We start from the raw sequence: 19,344 nt of genomic DNA, 5'->3' as shown, positions 1-19,344 counted from the left end.
TGCTTTGAAGGTGCTAATTGGGGTCGTTTAGGATTCCAGATTGTTTTTCAGTACAGCAACCAAGAAAGAGTGGGTTTGTCATCATCCATCCCAAAGGTAATGAATGCTCCTTGATGCTTGTACAAGCTTCGATGCTTGTTCCTTGACGCTTGACGTATGAGTAGAGTAGGCAAGCGAAAACTGAACCACTGCAGTGAGGATAGACCATTAGCTTGGACAATCAGGTTTTCTTGGTTAGACTCTCAAGGGTGGGAGCAGAGAGACGTAAAGTCCTGAACTCTGATACTTGAGTGCCTAGAGACCAGCTCACTTCCTTGCCATCCATGAAGGACTAGAGCAATTTGCGGTTTAGACCACGCTGTGATGGTGCAGCTGGCCGAGGCAGCAATGTCTACCCTGATTTCAAACATAATTTGCCATGGACAATGGAGATCATTGAAGTACCTAGGCGAAGGAAGGGAGATAGAGGAACAGGGTAGAAACAAGTCTCTGCCAGGCTTAAGGAAGAGGCTGGAAAGATCAGAGCAAGGGAGATGAGTCCTTGAGAGGGACAGAGAAGACCAGAACAGGCCGCGCTCATCCAGCTGGTTCCTGCATCTTGTGTGTGGGAATACAATGCATACTAGTCTGTCTCTATCCCACACAAGTGAGTGCAGCAGTTCCAGTCAGGTGGGTGAGTGACAATGTCCTACTTTGGTTTTTGTTCCAGCCTAACTTTGAGATGCTGTATAACCACGTGAAGCAGCTGCTGTCCAATGAGCTGCTCCTGACACAGATGGAGAAATGTGCTCTCATGGAGGCCCTGGTCCTCATCAGCAACCAGTTCAAGGACTACCAGCGGCAGAAGGTTTTCCTGGAGGAGCTCATGTCTCCTGTTGCCAACCTGTGGCTCTCTGAAGAGATGCAGAGGTACAGGGTCCACATTAACCATTCCTGAGCTAGAGCTGAAGATGGTGCAGAGATTCCGGGAGCTAGCATGTGCCTCCCTCTACAGAACGTGTGCACCAGAGGAGCATCGCTTTGTGCCTTCTGTATTGGCTATCCACAAGCCCTTTGCACACTTAAGAAATTTGTCTGTGTTTTGAGTCCCTGCTAATAACCCAGAAAATGGAAAAGCTGCTTGGCATGGTGTATATCTAAACAGCACATGCTGGGAAGGGGTATGGGGTCACAGCACTCTCCAAACCTCTGGCAAAAAGGGGAGTCGAAATACCTCCTTCACTGACCTCCGGGAGAAGCCATGTGTGCAGAGCTGCTAGCGTCTGCCAACACCTGGGAAAGCTGCCAGGCAGCAGCTAGAAGCAGAATTACTGAGCTTTGAAAGGTGCAAAAGGGCTTCTCTGGAATATTTCTTAACTGAATTGAAAAAGATGCTGGGCTGCAGGTGGACTGTGCAAGGGGATGTTCGGAGAGGGGTTTGTTGGCTTGTTTCTGCAATTCTGGGCCAAGTCAGCAGAGCTTGATGTGGAGAAGTAAACTACAGCTTAACCTGTCCCACCAGCCTGGCCTGATCTCAGGTCATTTGGCATTGATGAGTCCTTGTGTGCAGTGAGGGGAAAGGGGAAACTAAATACAGTTGTTCAGGGCAGTCACCTTGAGTTCACCTTTAAGACAAATTGACTGACTGACTGGTGAATAGGACTTTTGACTATCTGTGCTGGGACATCATTTATCGCAGATGCCAGACTCTGCTTGAAGGTCCTCAGTGCTTTTGATAATCCCAGGCTTGCTTGTTTCTGCCTCTCAGAGTCCTATCAGATCCTGAAGCATTCATCTCCTATGTGGGTGCTGACAACAAAATTGCTGATCCCGTCTTGGAAGATCCCAGTGGCCTGAACCGCTCCAGAGTGAGTATCCATTACCTGGGGAGGCTCGGTCTTTGGAGAGTGGCAAGTAATTCCTCTGCCTTCTACACGTGCTCACCTATTCTGCCTCTTGAATAGGGCCTTGTGCAAGACCTGTCCTAAACATGCGCCCTTTGTTGGACCCAAATCACTACATCGTTCACACTGCAGAATGGCGGATGGCTTCTGACTGTAGCTCAGTGGGCAAGGGTCACGTAAGAGAAGCAGGATCATGTCTCCCATTCCCCCATCCCTGTGTGGTATATAGAATCCTGTAACCCTGCAAGGCAGGAGTCTTGCTGTATTCCTCATGCGGTAGTTGATAAGCCTTTGTGCCTGGCATAGCTCAGGCTCTTTTTGGAGCAGTCTGTTTTGTGGATGCAGTTGGGTTAAGCCTGGATGTTTTGGGTAATGTGGCACAGTGAACTGCGATTCCCAAGTGAAACATTCTGGAAAGCATGAGCCTGAGGCTGCGTGGCATGGAGCGTACTTAAATACTCGCCGGGAACCAGTGGTGTATGAGCTGCTAGCTGCAGGATGTACTCACTGCAAACTGGTAGTTGCTGTCTTCAGGGTTGTGGCAGATGTGGAAATGCCGATGGTAGGACTCTGCTTGTGACAGACGCTAATGCAGTTTTAAGCAGTTTCAGGAATGTGGAGTTTCTGGTCGGTCTGTGATATGTGCGGGGAGATGAGGCAGTGATGATTTAAATGTTTCCTTTTAGAGGGTGCACCACGTGGTCGTTTGGACTCAGCGAGACCTTCTGCATTGACACTGTGTCCAGTAATAAGCTCCTGTGCTATTCCTGCATGTCAAGGAGTTATTGCAAACCCTGGAAGGTATCAGGATAGTGTGGGGGATCTTCTCATGGGCACGTTCCCCCGAGGCAGGGCAAGTGGAGTGCCGCCCCAGGAGAAGGGCCAGGGGGAGAGGGTTCTCTCTGGCCTTCTGTTGCTTTTGCTTGCGCCCTGGCTAAGAAGAGTTCTCTCCATGTCTTTTGTTTTGCTGTAGATAAGCTTTTGTGTGTACACCATTCTGGGAGTTGTGAAACGGGCTCGTTGGCCCACTACCCTGGAAGAGGCTAAGGCTGGAGGATTTGTGATCGGGTGCATGCCCAGCGGCAATCCGATCTACCGTAACCCCTGCACTGAGCAGGTCCTGAAACTTCTCGACAACTTGCTCGCTCTCATAAGGTGGGTCGAGTTCACATGACACCAGTTATGCTGACTAAACAGTCTCTTGAAGTGAACCTGCAATGTATGTTGTGTGCTCTGAGTGTGTTCTCCCATTGAAGCCAACGGGAGCACAGGCTTGGGCACCTGCACCAGTGCTGTTCCCGACTGTTCTCAGTGGGGAATGGGACTGGGGAAAGTGAGCCTTCTCCACGCTCTCAGCCCTGGCCCATGAGATTCCATTGAAACCAATGGGAGCTCAGGCTGGGGTTGCCTCCCCCACCTCCACTTCCACCTGGAAATGTGTCCAACCTAAAGCTGCCTCCCTGACTAACCAAGTATTTCTCAACTAACATCTCTGCTCTGCCTTCAGCCCCCACCAGGCCACCTCTCCAGTCACCACCAGAGCAGGGCCTGCTCTCCTGGCGTCCAGTGGGAGTTTGCTTTGGTGTCTCTTCAGTACTAAGTTGAGCCTCTTTGATCGCTGAGTGTGAATTCTGGCTGCCTGAAGCATGATCTGCCATTGAAACAAATGGGGGCTCACGCTAAGGCTCTTTCTGTGCCCTGCAGTGCCACCTCTCGGTGTACCGCTGGGAGTCTGCATCGTGTGTCTGCAGCTTGGCCAGGGTGGAGGTGAGACGAAGGTGGTTCAGGTTGGGGTGGGAGGAGTAGTTCTGAATTGTGCCATTCCCTCACCCGGTGATGCAGTGTTAGGAGAGTAACAGCTCTCTGAGCTACCCCTTGGTGGATTCTCGGTGACTGCTGACAGGGAGGCATTGCTGGGCCTGGGGCTGACTCTCAGCCTCGCACTGGCCAGTGGTGTGTGTAGTGTATGAGGCAGTTCCTCTCTTCTGGAGCTGGGCGGCGGCTGGCAGGTGGGAACTGTGTTTAATCACTACCTAGCTCTTCAGCACTCAGCTCCAGTGAGGGGAGGCCCATGTAGGGCACTGACTAGCCAGGTTCTTAAAAAATGAGTCACTGCCCAAATCAGGACAGTGCTGTTGCCATTGTGAAGAGCGAGGTGGGGTACGTGCATACAGTCTTGGCCCAGTCAAGCAAATTCCTCTTTACAAGGTGTGGGCTGGGCACTTTAGCCCATTGTCAGTGTTTGAGTTATCCAGTTCCTATTGATGCAGCAGGGAAGAGATTTGCCCCTTACTCATGAAGGTGGAAGATCCCATGGATCAGTTCTTTGTGCAGGTGGTGAGCTCTCTGGGCAGAGACAGTCTCATGCAGAGTTTCCTGGGTGCTGAGCACTTTGTCAGTGTATGTTTATATGGCATCACGTCTCTGAAATCCAGCAAGCCGGTGTCCAAGTGAGCAGTCCCACTCCTTGAGCAGGGTGGTGGCCGAGGCTGAGTGAGCTGTTTGCCTTTACAGTCATTGCTCTGCCAGTACCACGCTAGTGCTTAGTTAAGGCTTTAACATACCTGTGTGACAAGCCTAGGAAACTAAATTCCACCCTTGTATGTCAGCAAACTCCCATTGTACTGGTTCTAAAGAAGCAGAAGCTCCAGTACTTGCACTGACTATGCTCTGTTGCTAATGCTCCTTCTCCAACACTGTGGAAGTAGCTCCTATGCTGTTTCGTGGGGTGATGCACCAGTGTTACCATTAAGAATTTTCTGCCACATACTGATGGGACCACCGGTTTTAGGCATGTCCGAGAAGTAGATTGTAATGTGTTGCAGTGGCTTGCACTTGATCCTCAAAGACCCCCTCCCTTTCCCAATGGAGTTCTCGGGGCTGGTGCTGCACCTGGAGGAATTGAATGGTTGAGATATTGAAAGTGACCAGCCTCCTGCCTTGCACCTTACTTTGCTGACCACGGGAGGCGAGGTCCAACTTGGAATGGCTGCCTCAGCCTGCAGCGTTTTCTCTGTGGTTGCTCTAGATTTGCAAAATTATGTGTAACCAGCATTGGAGCTGCCAAGAAAGGGTAGAGCTTGTGTTGTGCTTCTCTCTGGAGTTGTTTCTGTTCTCCCAGTGTGTATTTCCCCTGCACTCATCTCCTAGGGGACCTGTTAATGTAGACGGCATGAGGGGCTGTGAGGTCTGGAGAAGGCTTGTGTGGGGAGGTACAGTGCAAGGGCAAAGCATGGCTGCCTGGAGTAGCGATTGCAGGATCAGGTCAATAGCTGCCTTATTGTTGGGATTGTTCATTGCTCATAGCACTGTGCCAATAGGCCAACTATCTGGGAGAATTAGCCAGCTCCTCCATGGTTAATGTACCACTGAGGAGAAGGGGCTTATGATAGGGGCTGAGAACTCTTGCAGGATGCATTGGCTGACTTGAGAGCGACTGGATCAGTAGGAGGCAGCCACACAAATTCTCCTGAGCAGCTGAGTTGAACTGTAAGTAAAGAAGCCCCTTCCAAACAGAACTGTTCTCCAGTGTAAATGGTTGTGTTAACTCCTCTCTGGGTGTCTTGCCTCATCCTTTGTGCCGCGTATGGGAGTAGAACCTGTGAAAACGCACAATAGTCACAAAGTCTGCGCTAAGGTAAGTAGTATGTGGAATAGCGCCTCAGTATTGGCTGTGCCTTTACGGAGATGGCCAGTAAGCTGATACGGTAAATAGGTAACTCCTCTGAGGCAGTCTGAGTGCATGTTGAGGGGCATAGATAGTGCAATGTAACCACAGCTGGCTAAGTTCTTTTGTGCCTGACCTAACTTGCCTTTCGCTGTTTTGGTGGTTATGTGAATATTTGTTGAATGGGCTTGAAATTGCTCTATTAATTCCTTGTCGCTTGCAGCTTGTCTGCCAATCATTTCCCTTGTCCTCTGGTATTTCAGTTTATCCAGTTGCTTTTGGCTTCTGGTTATCTTTATTTCCTGCCTGGGTTTGAGCCTGAATAATGGTGCCCCTTGGCCTCTGGAGAAAGGGGAGTTTCCTGGAGTCAGCAGCTGCACAGACTGACTCATCCAGCATCTTCTATACCTGGGATCTGTTCCTGTTGCATTAGAAACAGGCTTATCATGTGCCCTGCACAGCTACAGGTCTCTTTCTGAATCCATCCTGACAAGATACTGCTTTTACACAGCATCAGTGTCCATGGTGGATCAGGTTTACAGATATATATAATATGCTCTGGGGAACTCCCTTTTTCCAGTATGGACTTCTGGGAGGCTCTGAAAGGCCCATCCTCTGGCCCAGAAGATTTAGTCTCAGCAGAGGACACACTGCCTGCCTGTTGAGCAGAGCTATAAATGTTTCTTTGAAAATGCAGCTCCCACGCCCTGCCATATCCTTTCCCTGGGTCTTTCCTGTATTATAAATATGTCTGTTGGGAATGTCATTTTCTGTTTTTTCTTCAGTGCTGAATTCCCCAAAGGTCTCTTTGCCCCCTCGATTATGCTCAGTGGTCACAAGTAGGGCTGAGAATGTTGATCTTGCTGTACGCAGTGTCTGAATTCCACCATGCGTGGTGGCTGTGCTTTCATGAGGAGCAGCAGATCAGCCCCTCATGTAACCTCAGTTACTGCTGTAGCTTTGCTGAGCGATGAGCCAGGGGACATTGACCTTTGTCTGACTGAGCATCTGCTTGTGCCTCTGCCTGTCATATAGTGGAGGTCAGACTAGATGATTTTGTGATCCCTTCTGTCATTAAACTCTATGGCTCATGCAACTCTACTACCAATTTAAGAAAATGTTCTAAGATAGGACCCAAGACAGAGAACTGCAAGATGTGATATTCTGATCCTCACAGGACTGTCCAGACAACCTCTTTGTTCAGAGCATAATGTTCCAAACCCACCCTGCTGCAGGACTAACCGCCAGCTCCATAATCCTGAGTTTGGAATGCTGCAACGTGGCTTAGTCAGCATCCAATCACGTCCCTTGCTCCGGCTGTTATTAGCATGAAACAGGCTGGAGACACACACGAGGTGACTGTTTAAAGATAATGAAGCTCCTTTGGCTGGTTGTGGCACTGCGTAAGTGGTTCTGTGTAAGTCTCCGACAGGGGCACATAGGGCTTTCTGAGCCTGTAAGGCAGCATTTCCCAATTTTTTTTGAAAACTGAACCCTTGTCTATAATTTGCAGCAAGCACTGGTGTAAATCTCCCACGCAGAAGTCTGCCACACACTAAATGTCCGTGCGGCTTCTGCTGCTTAGCAGTAAAAGTTCAGTGGGGCAGTTTGGTCTGTTCCCATTTCAGAGCACACCAGGGAACTTCTATTTCATGCCAGGAGGGTCCACACAGGTAACTAGTGTGCAGTGGGTTACTGTGGGGTAGATTTACACCTCAGCTTGTCATGGACTAGCTGTTCATGTAGATAAGCCTGACGTCCCCTTTCAGGGAAGTAAAACCAGTCACGGCCTCCTTTCTGCCCCACTGTGTGGTGTTAAAAGCCTACCCAAAATGAGTGGTCAGTCAGAGTAGATTGTGAAGACCTTCATGTACTCCCTCTGCTCCCTTGTATGCCTTGAACAGTGAAATGGTTAATAATGGTTACAGCTAAAATATGCTCACTGGCATCTGTGTTAGCACTCATTGAACTGAATGGGATAGTTCACACCTCAGAGCTGTTTTTGTTTCAGGCTCTCTGCAAACTCAGGCAGAGATTGCTGCATCTTTTGTACTTGGGTCATCTCTTTGAAGTTTTTCTTCATCACTATAGCAGCTAGAGGCTTATTTAAAAAAAAAAAAAAAGAAAGCTGAGACTCTGGAGAACAATTGAGGCTTGTCTGTGCTCCCTGCCCCCAGCTAGTCCTTCACGCCCCCCAGGGGAGCGCGCACCCCACTTTGGGAAACGCTGCTCTAGGGGGAGATACTGAGTTGCCCTTGATCACCTCTAGCAGCAGGTACAATGGCATTGCAGTTTTGGAGGAAGCTGTTGGGCCGTTTGGCTGCAGGATTTATGCTGTGTGCAGCTGTCGACGCCCAGAGTGGAGGTCTGAGGTCTCAAAGGAGAGAGGTAGGTGAGAGAGACACCCCCTGCTGAGACAAGCTCTGAGAATCACTACTTTGGCTAGTGAGGGACCCTTTTTGGCCTGGATGGCAAAGAACCACCCACCCTTGGCTGAATTGGAATCCATCACAGAGAGCTGACAGTGAGTGGCTATCTCCTGGTTATGCAAAACTCCTCCCTGCCGGATGCATTGTCCAGGGGGCATGTGTCTCTGCCACACTGCCACTTGTAACATGTATATTAGGCTGTTGTGCTCCCTAGAGTTCCTCCGGTGCCGCCTGCCACTCTGGGGACTGTGACCCATCCCTGAGGTGCAGCGTGTGTATTTCGGAGCTGGGACAGCCTCTCCCTCTGCCAGGCCATTGAGTGAAGAAGATCTTGTTGGAAACAGAATTCATGTCTGTGGGGTTTTTAAATATATTCTCTGGCCGCGCTGGCCAAGCTAAAATGAGCTGTTGCCAGTGTCGACTGGAGAATTGTTGGGAGTCTTTGCTGCCAGCGCTGGAAAAGGGTGGGGGTGAATGGGAATGTGAGGGGGCAGCTGGGAACTCCAGGACAGGAGATGGAGTCTCTCCATGTCACTGGGGGATGAGCTTCCCTGATGTTTTCCCAGGTGGAGAAGGGGGATCCCATGCACAAGTGCTTGGTCTCACCTTCCTCATCCACAGAGGAGCTGTTGACGGGCTGAAGGTGGAGGATCCCACTGCAAAGCAGCAAAGAGGCTTGACTTGCATGATTATAAAGTACTCTACCTTCTCTTTCAGGACCCACAACAATCTCTACATGCCAGAGATGGTGGCTAAGCTGGGGGAAACATTTGCAAAGGCTTTAGATATGCTGGAAGTGGAGAAGAATGCTATCCTAGGTAAAGACAGCCAACTCCTCTTTGTCTGAATCAACCCTCCTACCCAGTTCACTGGCAGGAAGTGGTAGCACAAACCCCTATCTCCGCTGGGGAGGACATCACAGCTTCCTGGCAGCTCATTCCCAAAAGAGGGACTGAGCTACTCGTGTGTCTGTCAGTAAGCTGCATTAATTTTTCTGTGTATACACATCTGAATGTGTATACATAACTAGATCATTGTTCCACAGTAACACTGCCTGCCTTGGGAGCAGAAGCCTGCTATCTGGGCATCGTCAGTAGAAGTCTGGCCCTGGCATTTGTCTCTAGTCATTATAAGTAGGGCCCTACCAAATTCACAGCCCTGAAAAATGCATCACGGACCGTGAAGTCTGGCCTTTTCTGTGCTTTTGCTGTATACTATACAGATTTCCTGGCAGAGACCAGCAATTCTCAAATTGGGCATCCTGACCGTAAAGGGAGTTGTAAGGGGATCACAAGGTTATTTTAGGGTATTGCCACTCTTACTTCTGCGCTCCCTTCAGAGCTGGGCGGCTGGAGAGCAGCAGCTGTTGGCTGGGTGCCCAGCTCTGAAGGCAGTGCCTCGCCAGAAGTAAATCAGGGTGGAAGTACCATGCCATGCCCCCTTACTTCTGCATTGCTGCCTTCAGAGCTGGGTGGCCAGAGAGTGGTAGCTGCTGACTGAGGGCCTAGCTCCGCAGGCAGCAGCGCAGAAATAAGGGTGGCAATGCCACACCATCCCATCCTTACTTCTGTGCTGCTGCTGGCGACGGCTCTGCCTTCAGAGCCAGGCTCCCAGCCAGCAGCCACTGCTCTCCAGCTGCCTAGCTCCGAAGGAGCACTGCCACCAGCAGCAGTGCAGAAGTTAGTAATGCAACCCCCCTACAATAACCTTGCAACCCCCTTGCCTCCCCCCCCCACCCCAACAACTCCTTTTTGGGTCAGGACCCCTACAATTACAGTACTGTGACATTTCAGATTTAAATAGCTGAAATCATGACATTTGCTATTTTTAAAATCCTGTGACTGTGAATTTGACCAAAACGGAGCATGAATTTGGTAGGGCCCTACTTATAAGTAGGTTTTCAGAACCTCATCCAATAGATTTGGGATACATCAGGCATGCGAATAAATGAAATGTTCCGTGTAACCAGGGAAAGATGCTCTTTGGGGTTAAGACACTGACTGGAACTCAGGAGATCAGGGTTCAATTTCTGATTTTCTTACAAACTCACTGTGACCTCATCAGGTCACTTCATCTTCCTGTGCCTCTGCTCCCCATCTGTAAAACAGGGATAAGCCTTCCTCTCTTTAGGCTGAAAGCTCTTCAGGCAGGGACTCTCTCTTCCTATGTGTTACAGGACTTAGGTTACTGGGGTCCTGCTGGGACTCTAGAGGCTACCATGGTGCCAAGAACTTGCACCCAGTGAGTCTGGCCAGCCCCCAGGACAGCAGGTGACTCTTCAAGAGCCCACAGTGGCTGTTGGAAGAGGGCTTGCAGAACTGACAGGTTCTCTTCTGGCCTACTTTGAAAGGCTGGCCCTGTCAGCCTATCCGGAGCAGTGAAGAGGGGCTAACGGAGCTGTTGGAAGTTGCACACGCTTTTGCTGCATGTCCCTAAGCTTAGAGAGCTGCCACATGTGTATAGTGGGTACGTCCAGGTCAGCAGTTGTCCAGATGTGGGGGTTCTGTTGGGTGTGTGATATTGGTGCTGTAAATGGGCTGGCTGGCTCCTAGCCTCATTGCTTGGTTCCACATGATCCTGCTGAGCACCTCGCGCGGTGCTCTTCCAGCAGCCAGGCCTGGCTGAATTGGGCCTGCTGTGAAGGTGCTGTAGGATGGTTTGAGGTCTGTGGTTGATGGATTTGATTTTCTTTTGCCCTCAGGCCTCCCTCAGCCTCTCCTGGAGCTTTATGACTCTCCTGTTTACAAAACCATCTTAGAAAGGATGCAGGGCTTCTTCTGTACCCTCTATGACAATTGGTAAGATCTCCCTCACACTGTCACTGATCAGCTGTAACCTGGAGTGGACCATCCTGGGGAGGGCGGATGGCATTCTGACACAGCTTTTCATGTGTGTGCACTATGGTTTTTCTAATACCCAAGTGACATGAGCAGTGATGAACTACACAGAGCTCCTGTAACCCACTAACATACCTGGAGTGCAACTGCCAGATTAGCAACACAGGCCAGTAGGTGTCCTGATAACTCTTCCATTGTCACTTGTAATACCCTGACCTAGTTTGCTGATTGTGTCCTATTTCAGGGTTAGTAACATCAGCACTTGGAAATGCTTGGTGCTTAGATACTTAAGGGATGGTCCCTCTGCACATTCCTGAGAGAGGGATCCCATAGTGAAACTTTCTATGGGCTTTACATAGCCACAAGGTGAACACCTCTCCAGAGTGGAGCCCTTCTGGCCTGTGCTACCATGGGAGGCATTGCATCTGTTGTGGTTTAGTTCACTTATACCTGGCTTTTCATTGTAGTTTCCACATCCTGGGTAATGCTGGCCCATCAATGCAGCAAGACTTCTACACTGTTGACGGCCTCGCCAGCCAGTTCCTCAACTCAGCCTTCGTTAACCTCAACAATATTCCCGACTACAGGCTGCGCCCCATGCTTCGTATCCTTTGGCTGTGGCCTGAATCCAGCCCAGGAACCACTATAGATTGTGGCAGAAGGCTTCCTTTCCAACACTGCTCTGGCTTCACAGTCACTCCTCCTCCTCCTCAAGGCTGAGCCAGTGGAGGGAGTAGGGAAAGTAGATCAAATTACGTAACTCCCGCTTCTGCCCCCCTTACATTGTAGCTAGGACTGTCGCGCTCTGTTTAGTGGAGTGTGAGCAGGTGCACATGGAAAGGCACTGCAGAGAGGGAGGTCAGCACAGATTACACGTGCAAAGAAGTTGCACTGCCCTGGGCAGCTGCAAGAGGGAGGGCCTCTCTGCCAACAAGTCCGACCTACAACAGCCCTTGGGGGCTAGATTTCTCAGGAGGTTAGAAACCAGGTAATCTGGTGACTTGTTCCGACTGACAACTGCAATGAGCTGTAGTTCTCGATTCAGTTTCCAGGGCACAGCTGTCCGCATCGCAAAACTACCACACCACATGGCACTAATTATCACCCTTCTGGGCAGTCTCAGTTTATCAGCCTTCACACAATAAAAGTGGGGCCTCCAAGACCCAGGTCAGGACTGCTAGGAAGGTGGGCTAGAGAAGCCTGCTGCACCACTCTCTTTGTGACTCCTGCTCTGACTTCAAATGCTGGTACTGTCCCAAGCACTAACATTGCTCTGATGTTATGTCCCTGGTGTGAATGATTCATTGATTGTTGTTGGTCTGTTTCAGCCAAGAAGCAGACTGCATGGGGCTCTTCCCTGCAGGTGATGGAGCACTGCTTGCTGGGATCTGCAGTCTCCATGCTGTATGGTTGTCAGCTGTATTGGTGCACTGCAGCCCACCCTGGCATGAGACTTGTGTGCTGCATAACTTCCTTAACCAGCCCGTACAGGTGTGTTTGTGAAGCCTTTGGTTCTCTCCTGCCCCTCGGAGCACTACGAAACCCTTCTCTGCCCCATGCTCGGCCCGCTCTTCACCTATCTACACGTGGTAAGAAACAGCTTTTTTCAGTGTCGCTTGGTGCAGCTGGCGACTGAAGGCTCAGAGCTCCCATATCAGAGTGAAGACGTCCCTCCAGCCTCACCCTTAGCAGGGCTCCAAAGCCCAATTACACAGGGAGCAGAGCCTAGAAATTTGACTTTGGCCACTTCAGTGTGTGGAGTCTGGAATCCAGACATCATCTTGCCCAGGTGCACCTGCTGTGCTGGTGTGTTAGAGTTCCTGGCTGTGAATTTCCAGGCTTGGGGATGTGAGCCCCCCATAAGGTCTTCAGTCATTTGAATCTCTGTAGGCTTAGGTCCTCGGCAATGCTGGGTCTGCACTCCCTTCTTCTCCCTATCCTGGTGAACAGCTCTGTAATTCCTAAAGCCGGCACAGCTACACCAGCTTTCCAGCCATCACTAGGCCTGTGGTTCCCAAACAATGGGTTTTGCCCCAAGTGGGGTTGCTCCATCAGCAGATGGGGTTGGGTAATCCCGAGTGTGCTACAAAATGGTGTCCTCTGAGCAAAAATGGCATCCTCCGCACAGCGTGCCCTCACATGTGCACTCCATGCAAGATCTTGCTGTGCGGAGGATGCCATTTGAAAATGGTGTCCTCCATGCTGCCTGGGGTTGCGGGAAGCAATACATCTGCAAATGGGTTCATACAGGGAAAAAGACTGGAAACTGCTGCAGTAGGAGTTTTTGCTGGGCTCCTGCCCTATTCTTTGGGGGTGGGGGCTTTGAGAGAGGTATATTTAAAGTTCCTTTGAGTCAGACCAGGTTCCTCACAGAGCTATGTCTGGTGTCCAGGGTCCTGCCCTGTTGGCTCTGTGGTCTGGTGAGTGGTGTTCAGAACTCTGTACAGTATTTCTGGGATGGCTCCTTGAGGTTATTAAATCCTGTCCGGTGTTTTTGCAGAGACTGTCCCAGAAATGGCAGGTCATCAGCCAGCGGAGCATGCTTTGGTAAGGGACCTGGACTGAAGGGATGGCAAGGGGTGGGAATCACAGTGTGGGACCCTAATCTGGCCTTTTGTTTCCAGCTGGCAGCACTGGGAAAGGGAGTAACCCTCCAATCGCAATATCTATGAGCTCCAGAGTCTCGTGTCCAGCCCTCCTGATTGGGATGGGAGCACAGGAGACCACCCCCTCGGCCCTACAGAAAGGGAATCAAAATGGAGGTGGTGCTGCTGGGCCTTGGGCTGTAGTCTGCAGCTCCTTGGACTTGTAGTCTGTGGGGAGGGTGAGCTGTTGAACAGCTGCCTGTGGAGTGACTGTTCCCTCCAAGCCTGTGGAGCTGTGAGGGAAGATACCCTGAAAAGGGAGACATCACCCCTCTTGATGCTTCTCCGTGATTCTGAGTCTCCAGTGGAGCTGAGCTCCTGCTCAGTTCCACAGTCTCTCTCCTGTACTCACTGGGGGAGTGAAGATCTCGGTTAGTCTTTGGTCGTAGGAGAAGTTTCTGCCCTCCACTCTTCTGTTAATCTGGGCTGTGATCCAGGCCAGAAGCCTGGCCAGCTGAGTCATTTGCTCCATGTATGCAGGTAAAGCAGGTATACTAAGATGCTGCCTCCTTGGTCTCTCAGTGCTCCCCTAAACTTCCCCCTCCTTATTTTTCTCATCAGCGAGGAGGACACAGCAGATGACAACCCTGAGTCCCAGGAGATGCTTGAGGAGCAGCTGGTCAGGTTGCTGACCCGGGAAGTGATGGATCTTATCAGTAAGTGAAACAAGCTGGTTGCAGGATGTCACAGGGAGAGTCGTGCCCTGGGCAGGAACACGGGAATTGCCAGACTGCATCATACCTATGGTGTAGTGGCCAGCAACAGAAGGCAGATGTGTGATAAACTGCCCCCGTGAAGGTCTCATGTAATGCCTAATTGAGATCAGTTTATACCCTGAAGCAGGAGGTTTATCCTCCTTCCAGTAAATTTTTCCATTCGCATTAACTATTAGAATTCTGAATATTCTTTGTATCTGTGTAGGAATCCAGCCCCTCTTTGAATCTTGCTGAGTTGTTGATTGGTGTCTGATGGGGTACATGTGATATGTTTCCTTGTGTGTGGGATCAGGGCAGAGGCATTTGCCTGAGTGCATTGGCATCTCCAGGAGCAGAGTCAGGGGCCTGGCCCAATCATCATCTTACTGCTGGTGATCACATCACTTCTCCCTCTGTGATGAGAACATCTCTCTCTTTGCTTGACAGTCCCCTTTGGTTAGCTCCCAGGCTTTTACACACCAAATCTGAGCCCAGAGTTTGAGGAAATTTATTTCCACATAAGAATTACATGATGTGAGAGAGCCTGACCTTGTGATTCATTTCCTAATTAGCCTCACCCCCTTTGGTTGCTGCATCCCAGGCAGGATCGTGGCACTGAATAAACTTGCTCCAGTGCCCTCTTCACTGCTCAGGATTTCTGAGACAGTCATGTACCCTGTGACCAGTTCCCCCCAGGGTCCCACCTGGAACTGGGGTGTGACTGAGCCTCCCGATCCACCAGCCTAGGCTCCCTCTTACACTGTACTGCTGTGACGAGCTGCAGCGCCCTCCAGGCTTGAGCCTGCATTTCCCCCAGCATACATACAGGTAGGGACACACCCAGCTGCAGTTACATGCAGGCCCTTTGACCAGCCTCTGCACCGGAAGGCTACAGCTAGGGCACCTTCCAGCTCCACAGGCACGCACCCCCTCTGGAGTATAAACCCCAAATTATATTGTCTTGCGCTGCACAGGGAACTGTACAGCATAAGCTCATAAAATTCACCCTCCTCCCTTAGTGTTGAGAGGAATGTGCAACAGCCACTTGCCCTTGAGTTATGATTCCCACACATTTGTTTAGATAAAACAAAAATAAGTTAGATTATAAGTAAGAGCAAACAGCTCAGAGCAGATTACTTAGCAAATAAACAAAAAACATAAACTAAGCTTAATATGCAAAACCGATTGGATATGAATAGCTGTTTCTCACCCTAAGCGATAATACAAGCAGGCTGCAGATTCTTAAGGGGCAAGCTGCACTTTCTTTACAGCTTGGAATCCCCAGGTTTTTCATTCACAGGCTAAAAATCCCGTTAGCCTGGGTCCAGCACTTTCCCCCAGTTCAGTCTTTGTTCCTCAGGTATTTCCAGGAATCATCTTGTGTGGGGAGTGAAGAACCCCAGATGATGTCACTCCCTGCCTTATATAGCTTTTGCTTATGGGAACCCTTTGTTTCAAAGATTGGTCCCCAGACCAGTCTGTGGAAAAATACTAACATCCCAAGATGGAGTCGAGCATCGTGGTCTGATCACATGTCCTTGTAAAGTCAGAGCAACCATTACTCGAAGGCTGTAGCATTTTCAGAAAGGCTCCCCAGATGGGAGATAAGCTTCTCCTAAAGCCTATTGTTTTCCTAATGGCCCATTCCCCACCCACTATTTAGAATGAAAACGTATTGTCTAGTCATTGTTCCCCAGGTATAACTACATCGGAAATGCAGAGACATAGTAAATATTTATAACTTAAGATACAAAAATGATACATGCATACAAATAGGCTACTCATATTCAGTACATCATAACCTTTCCAATGACATCTCACATGATCTATTTTGCACAAAATACATCATAACTATGTCATAATCCTATCACAGTAATATCACTGTAAGGAATGTGGGATGCAGTGTCACAATCCCCCTCTCCAGTCTGGTGCTGCAGCAGGTTTGAGGAACGAGATGCTGTGACCAAGACACTTGAACTTTCTGCCCCTTTGGCCTCTGTTCCTAGCATTAATGTTGCATTTGGCATTCCTCAGCCATTGTGCAAGGGACAAAGTTTGGGGAGTGCTGGAGGAGAACAAAGCACCAGGGCCCCAGGAGAGTGAGCAGGACGATCCGTGTAGGCTCTGTGCTGATGTCTCCCCCGCTCTCCTGTTCTTGTCTTTGCAGCTGTTTGCTGTGTTTCAAAGAAAGGCACTGCTGAGCATAACAGCTCTGCTGCTGCAGATGGAGATGGTGAGTAAGTTGCCCTGCAGTGTCTGCTCACCACTGCTGTGCATACAGATAGACCCTTCCCATCTTTAGGCTGGTCTCATTTGAGGCTCTGTGCAGTGTCTGATCAGGGTATCCAGTTCTGCCCTCGTGGAGCTCCTCTCTAGGGCTCAGGAGCCCAGTCAAAGCTTCCCATGCTGACTTTGCAGGTAACTCTGCAGGAACCCAAGTGCTGGGGAACTGTCTGTGATTCTTTGTCCTGTGATGCCGAGGCTTCCTCCTCCCAGTCCCCTCTCAGCTGGATCTTCCCTCTAGGATACAAGATGCCTTTTCCACCCCAGCATATGAAGCAAGTTAACTGCTCCAACTGGTGTTCTCCAGGCCTTGTTGGCATGAATGGAACAGTGGAAGTTGACCCCAATGAACTGAGCTGGGGTGTCTGGTCAGAGAGGCTATCTGCATTGCCTCCATCCTAGCTGGGTGAGCTGTAGCTAGGGAAATGCTCTCACCCACACAGGCTAGCTTAGAGGTGTTTCTCTGGTGGGCTGAGGTGGTGACTCCAGAGTGTCATCAAACTCTAGAACTGGAGTGAGCGTTGCTGGTGTAGCCCTTCCCAAGGGAAGATGGTGTTCACATGGCTGCTTTGTCTCTGCTTGTAGATGATGAGATGATGTCCACAGACGTGACCCCACCTTCCAGTGCAGAGCTAACTGAGCTGGGCAAATGTTTGATGAAGCAGGAGGTAAGAGAGTGGAGATGCTGGCGGCCTCTCCAGCTTTCTGTACCCCTTGTACTTTACTGTAGTCTGTCCATGCTCCCAGTGCAGCTGTCTTGTCTGTGTATCCCCTGAAACAAGATCCCCCTGTAGCAAAGGGAAAGTCTGTTTTAAGGGCCTCACCAATCATCCTGGAAAGTGCCAAAGGGGGAAGTGGGAATAAGGATTCAGTATAACAGGCTTCTAGTGCATTTCAGTCTGAGTTGATGTATGGTCCATGCTAGGAGTAAGTTCTGTCCAGTAGTGTTGCCTGCCTGGCCCGGCCCAGCCCTGCCCCCTTTCCTGGGCCCTGCCTTTCAAGAAGAACTACGTGCAGCAGCTGATTTTTCTCTAACATCTGCCCAAATGATCAGTTTTTGCTCAGGTCGGAGCAGAGGTGGGGGTGCTGGGAATTCTCCTCCCTGAGGCACTGGCACGATCCACTTTACTCTCCTCCCCACGCTCAAACTCCTCCTCAGATATGCCCCCGAGTTCTTTGCACCGACTCCAAAGCAGCAGCTGGTGTTGAGTTCTTGGAGTGTTCTGGTGTTTGTTCCTGCCCACTTGCAACTGCCTGAAACCTTGCTTCAGCAGAGACTGGCAAATAGGAGCAGACTCACACTCTGTGGCACCTGCAGGCTGACCCTCACTCATGCACAGAGTGGAATGCAGTGCTGCCTTTGGGGATAGTCAGGGACCTCAGCATGCTTCTTGCCTTTTGTTGGAGCATTAAGTAGGGTGCCTCTGTTAGGAAGCTATCCCACCTGGATTCCTGTGAATGCCCCCCACCCCCCGCCATCAGGAACAAACCCTTCAGGGAAGTGCTTCCACTGACTCATTCTTTCCTCCGCCTTCCCCTTTCCAGGATGTCTGCACTGCGCTGCTGATCACGGCCTACAGATCCCTCTCCTGGAAGGACACCCTGTCCTGCCAAAGAACCACCACGCAGCTTTGCTGGCCACTGCTCAAACAGGTACTCTCCCTACAGGGGACCATTGGTGGAGGGGACAGAAATGGAGGCTTTGGGTACTGGTGACTCCTTCCCTTACGACCCCCTAACCTTCATGGACAGACTCCGACTTTGGTCTGGATGGGAGCTAGATGTTTCCTCCGACTAGACTGTCTAGAGCAGGCCTGGCTTGTGTTAGTATCTCAGTTCCATGCTACTGTTGTCTCGCCTCTAGGTGCTCACGGGGAATCTGCTCCCTGACGCAGTCACCTGGTTCTTCACCGGCGTGCTGAAAGGGTTGCAGACACATGGACAGCATGATGGCTGCATGGCAGCTCTCGTCCACCTGGCTTTCCAGATCTATGAGGCTTTGGTAAGGAGCTTTGGAGGGGGAAAGGAGGCAATCTGTATGGTGCCGGGTTTGATAGATAGTAACGAATGAACTAGTCCCAAGCCTAAGTGGGGAAGAGGGGGAAGGAGGTAGCAGCCCCCTTCCTCCATGCCATCAGGTGAAGCTGGAGGCTTCTGTGGTAGAACTTCTATTAATTGGCTTCTTCCCTTCTCCCTGTAGCGCCCCCGCTATGCTGAGCTGAAGGCAGTGATGGAACAGATCCCAGAAATCCAGAAGGAATCATTGGAGCAGTTTGACTCCAAGCTTCTCAACCCAACTCTGCTGAAAGTGGCAGATAAGCGCCGGAAGGACAATTTCAAACGCCTCATTGCAGGCTGCATTGGGGTAGGCAACCGCAGAGCCCAGAGGAAACCTGTTTCCTCTCTGTGAACTGGGCTCCTGAATCCTGCAGAAACAGCCCTAGCCAGTCTGCGTCTCCGCTCAGCCCCTTTCCCCTGTCCAGCTCTCTGGTGCTGCTGGAATGTGGCCGCAGCACATCCTTCATACTGCTCTGGCTCTCTTCAGCCTTGGCCTGGTGAGATGGAACTGAGCACTCAGGGCACCTTGTGAGAGCTCTCCTAGCTGAAAGGCTGCTGCCACTCTGTGTACAGGGTTCCTGCAGAGAAGGTGTAAGCACCAGTGGGCAGGGCCCACAGGTGGGTACAGAGCTTTAGCCAGGACAGTACCATTGGGCTGAGAAGCATTGGGCTCCTATTGATTATGTGGTCACAGTCAGGACCCCATTGTGGCAGTGTCAGCTGCATTGGCCTGTACTGCAGATGCCAGGCTACTCTCCTGGACACAGAAAAGATCGGGGACATGAACTAGGGGCTGGAGCAAAGCATGACAGCTGAGCTGGGTAATGGCTGCCCTTAGAACCGGACA

General features: G+C 50.6%; 1 protein-coding gene across 5 annotated transcripts in view; it reads left to right on the top strand.

Annotated features, from left to right (window-relative positions):
• Positions 1–19,344, top strand: part of XPO5 (exportin 5) — a 39,364-nt gene that overhangs the window by 18,136 nt on the left and 1,884 nt on the right. For 2 of the 5 annotated variants that reach the window (XM_032770447.2, XM_032770445.2), the window contains exons 19-33: positions 710–909; positions 1,748–1,847; positions 2,857–3,038; positions 7,820–7,942; positions 8,697–8,797; positions 10,681–10,777; positions 11,284–11,420; positions 12,308–12,405; positions 13,317–13,363; positions 14,023–14,117; positions 16,324–16,389; positions 17,025–17,107; positions 17,985–18,092; positions 18,304–18,441; positions 18,640–18,804. In XM_032770447.2, the coding sequence (XP_032626338.1) occupies positions 710–909; positions 1,748–1,847; positions 2,857–3,038; positions 7,820–7,942; positions 8,697–8,797; positions 10,681–10,777; positions 11,284–11,420; positions 12,308–12,405; positions 13,317–13,363; positions 14,023–14,117; positions 16,324–16,389; positions 17,025–17,107; positions 17,985–18,092; positions 18,304–18,441; positions 18,640–18,804 (1,740 nt within the window). The remainder of the gene's footprint in view (positions 1–709; positions 910–1,747; positions 1,848–2,856; positions 3,039–7,819; positions 7,943–8,696; positions 8,798–10,680; positions 10,778–11,283; positions 11,421–12,307; positions 12,406–13,316; positions 13,364–14,022; positions 14,118–16,323; positions 16,390–17,024; positions 17,108–17,984; positions 18,093–18,303; positions 18,442–18,639; positions 18,805–19,344) is intronic. The other 3 variants (XM_075064245.1, XM_032770449.2, XM_032770446.2) reach the window with 2 other exon arrangements.

Source organism: Chelonoidis abingdonii, chromosome 3 (assembly GCF_003597395.2).
Source record: "Chelonoidis abingdonii isolate Lonesome George chromosome 3, CheloAbing_2.0, whole genome shotgun sequence".
NCBI lineage: Eukaryota > Metazoa > Chordata > Testudines > Testudinidae > Chelonoidis > Chelonoidis abingdonii.
The sequence above is the reverse complement of the archived record's forward strand: the minus strand, read 5'-3'. Positions and strand labels throughout refer to the sequence as shown.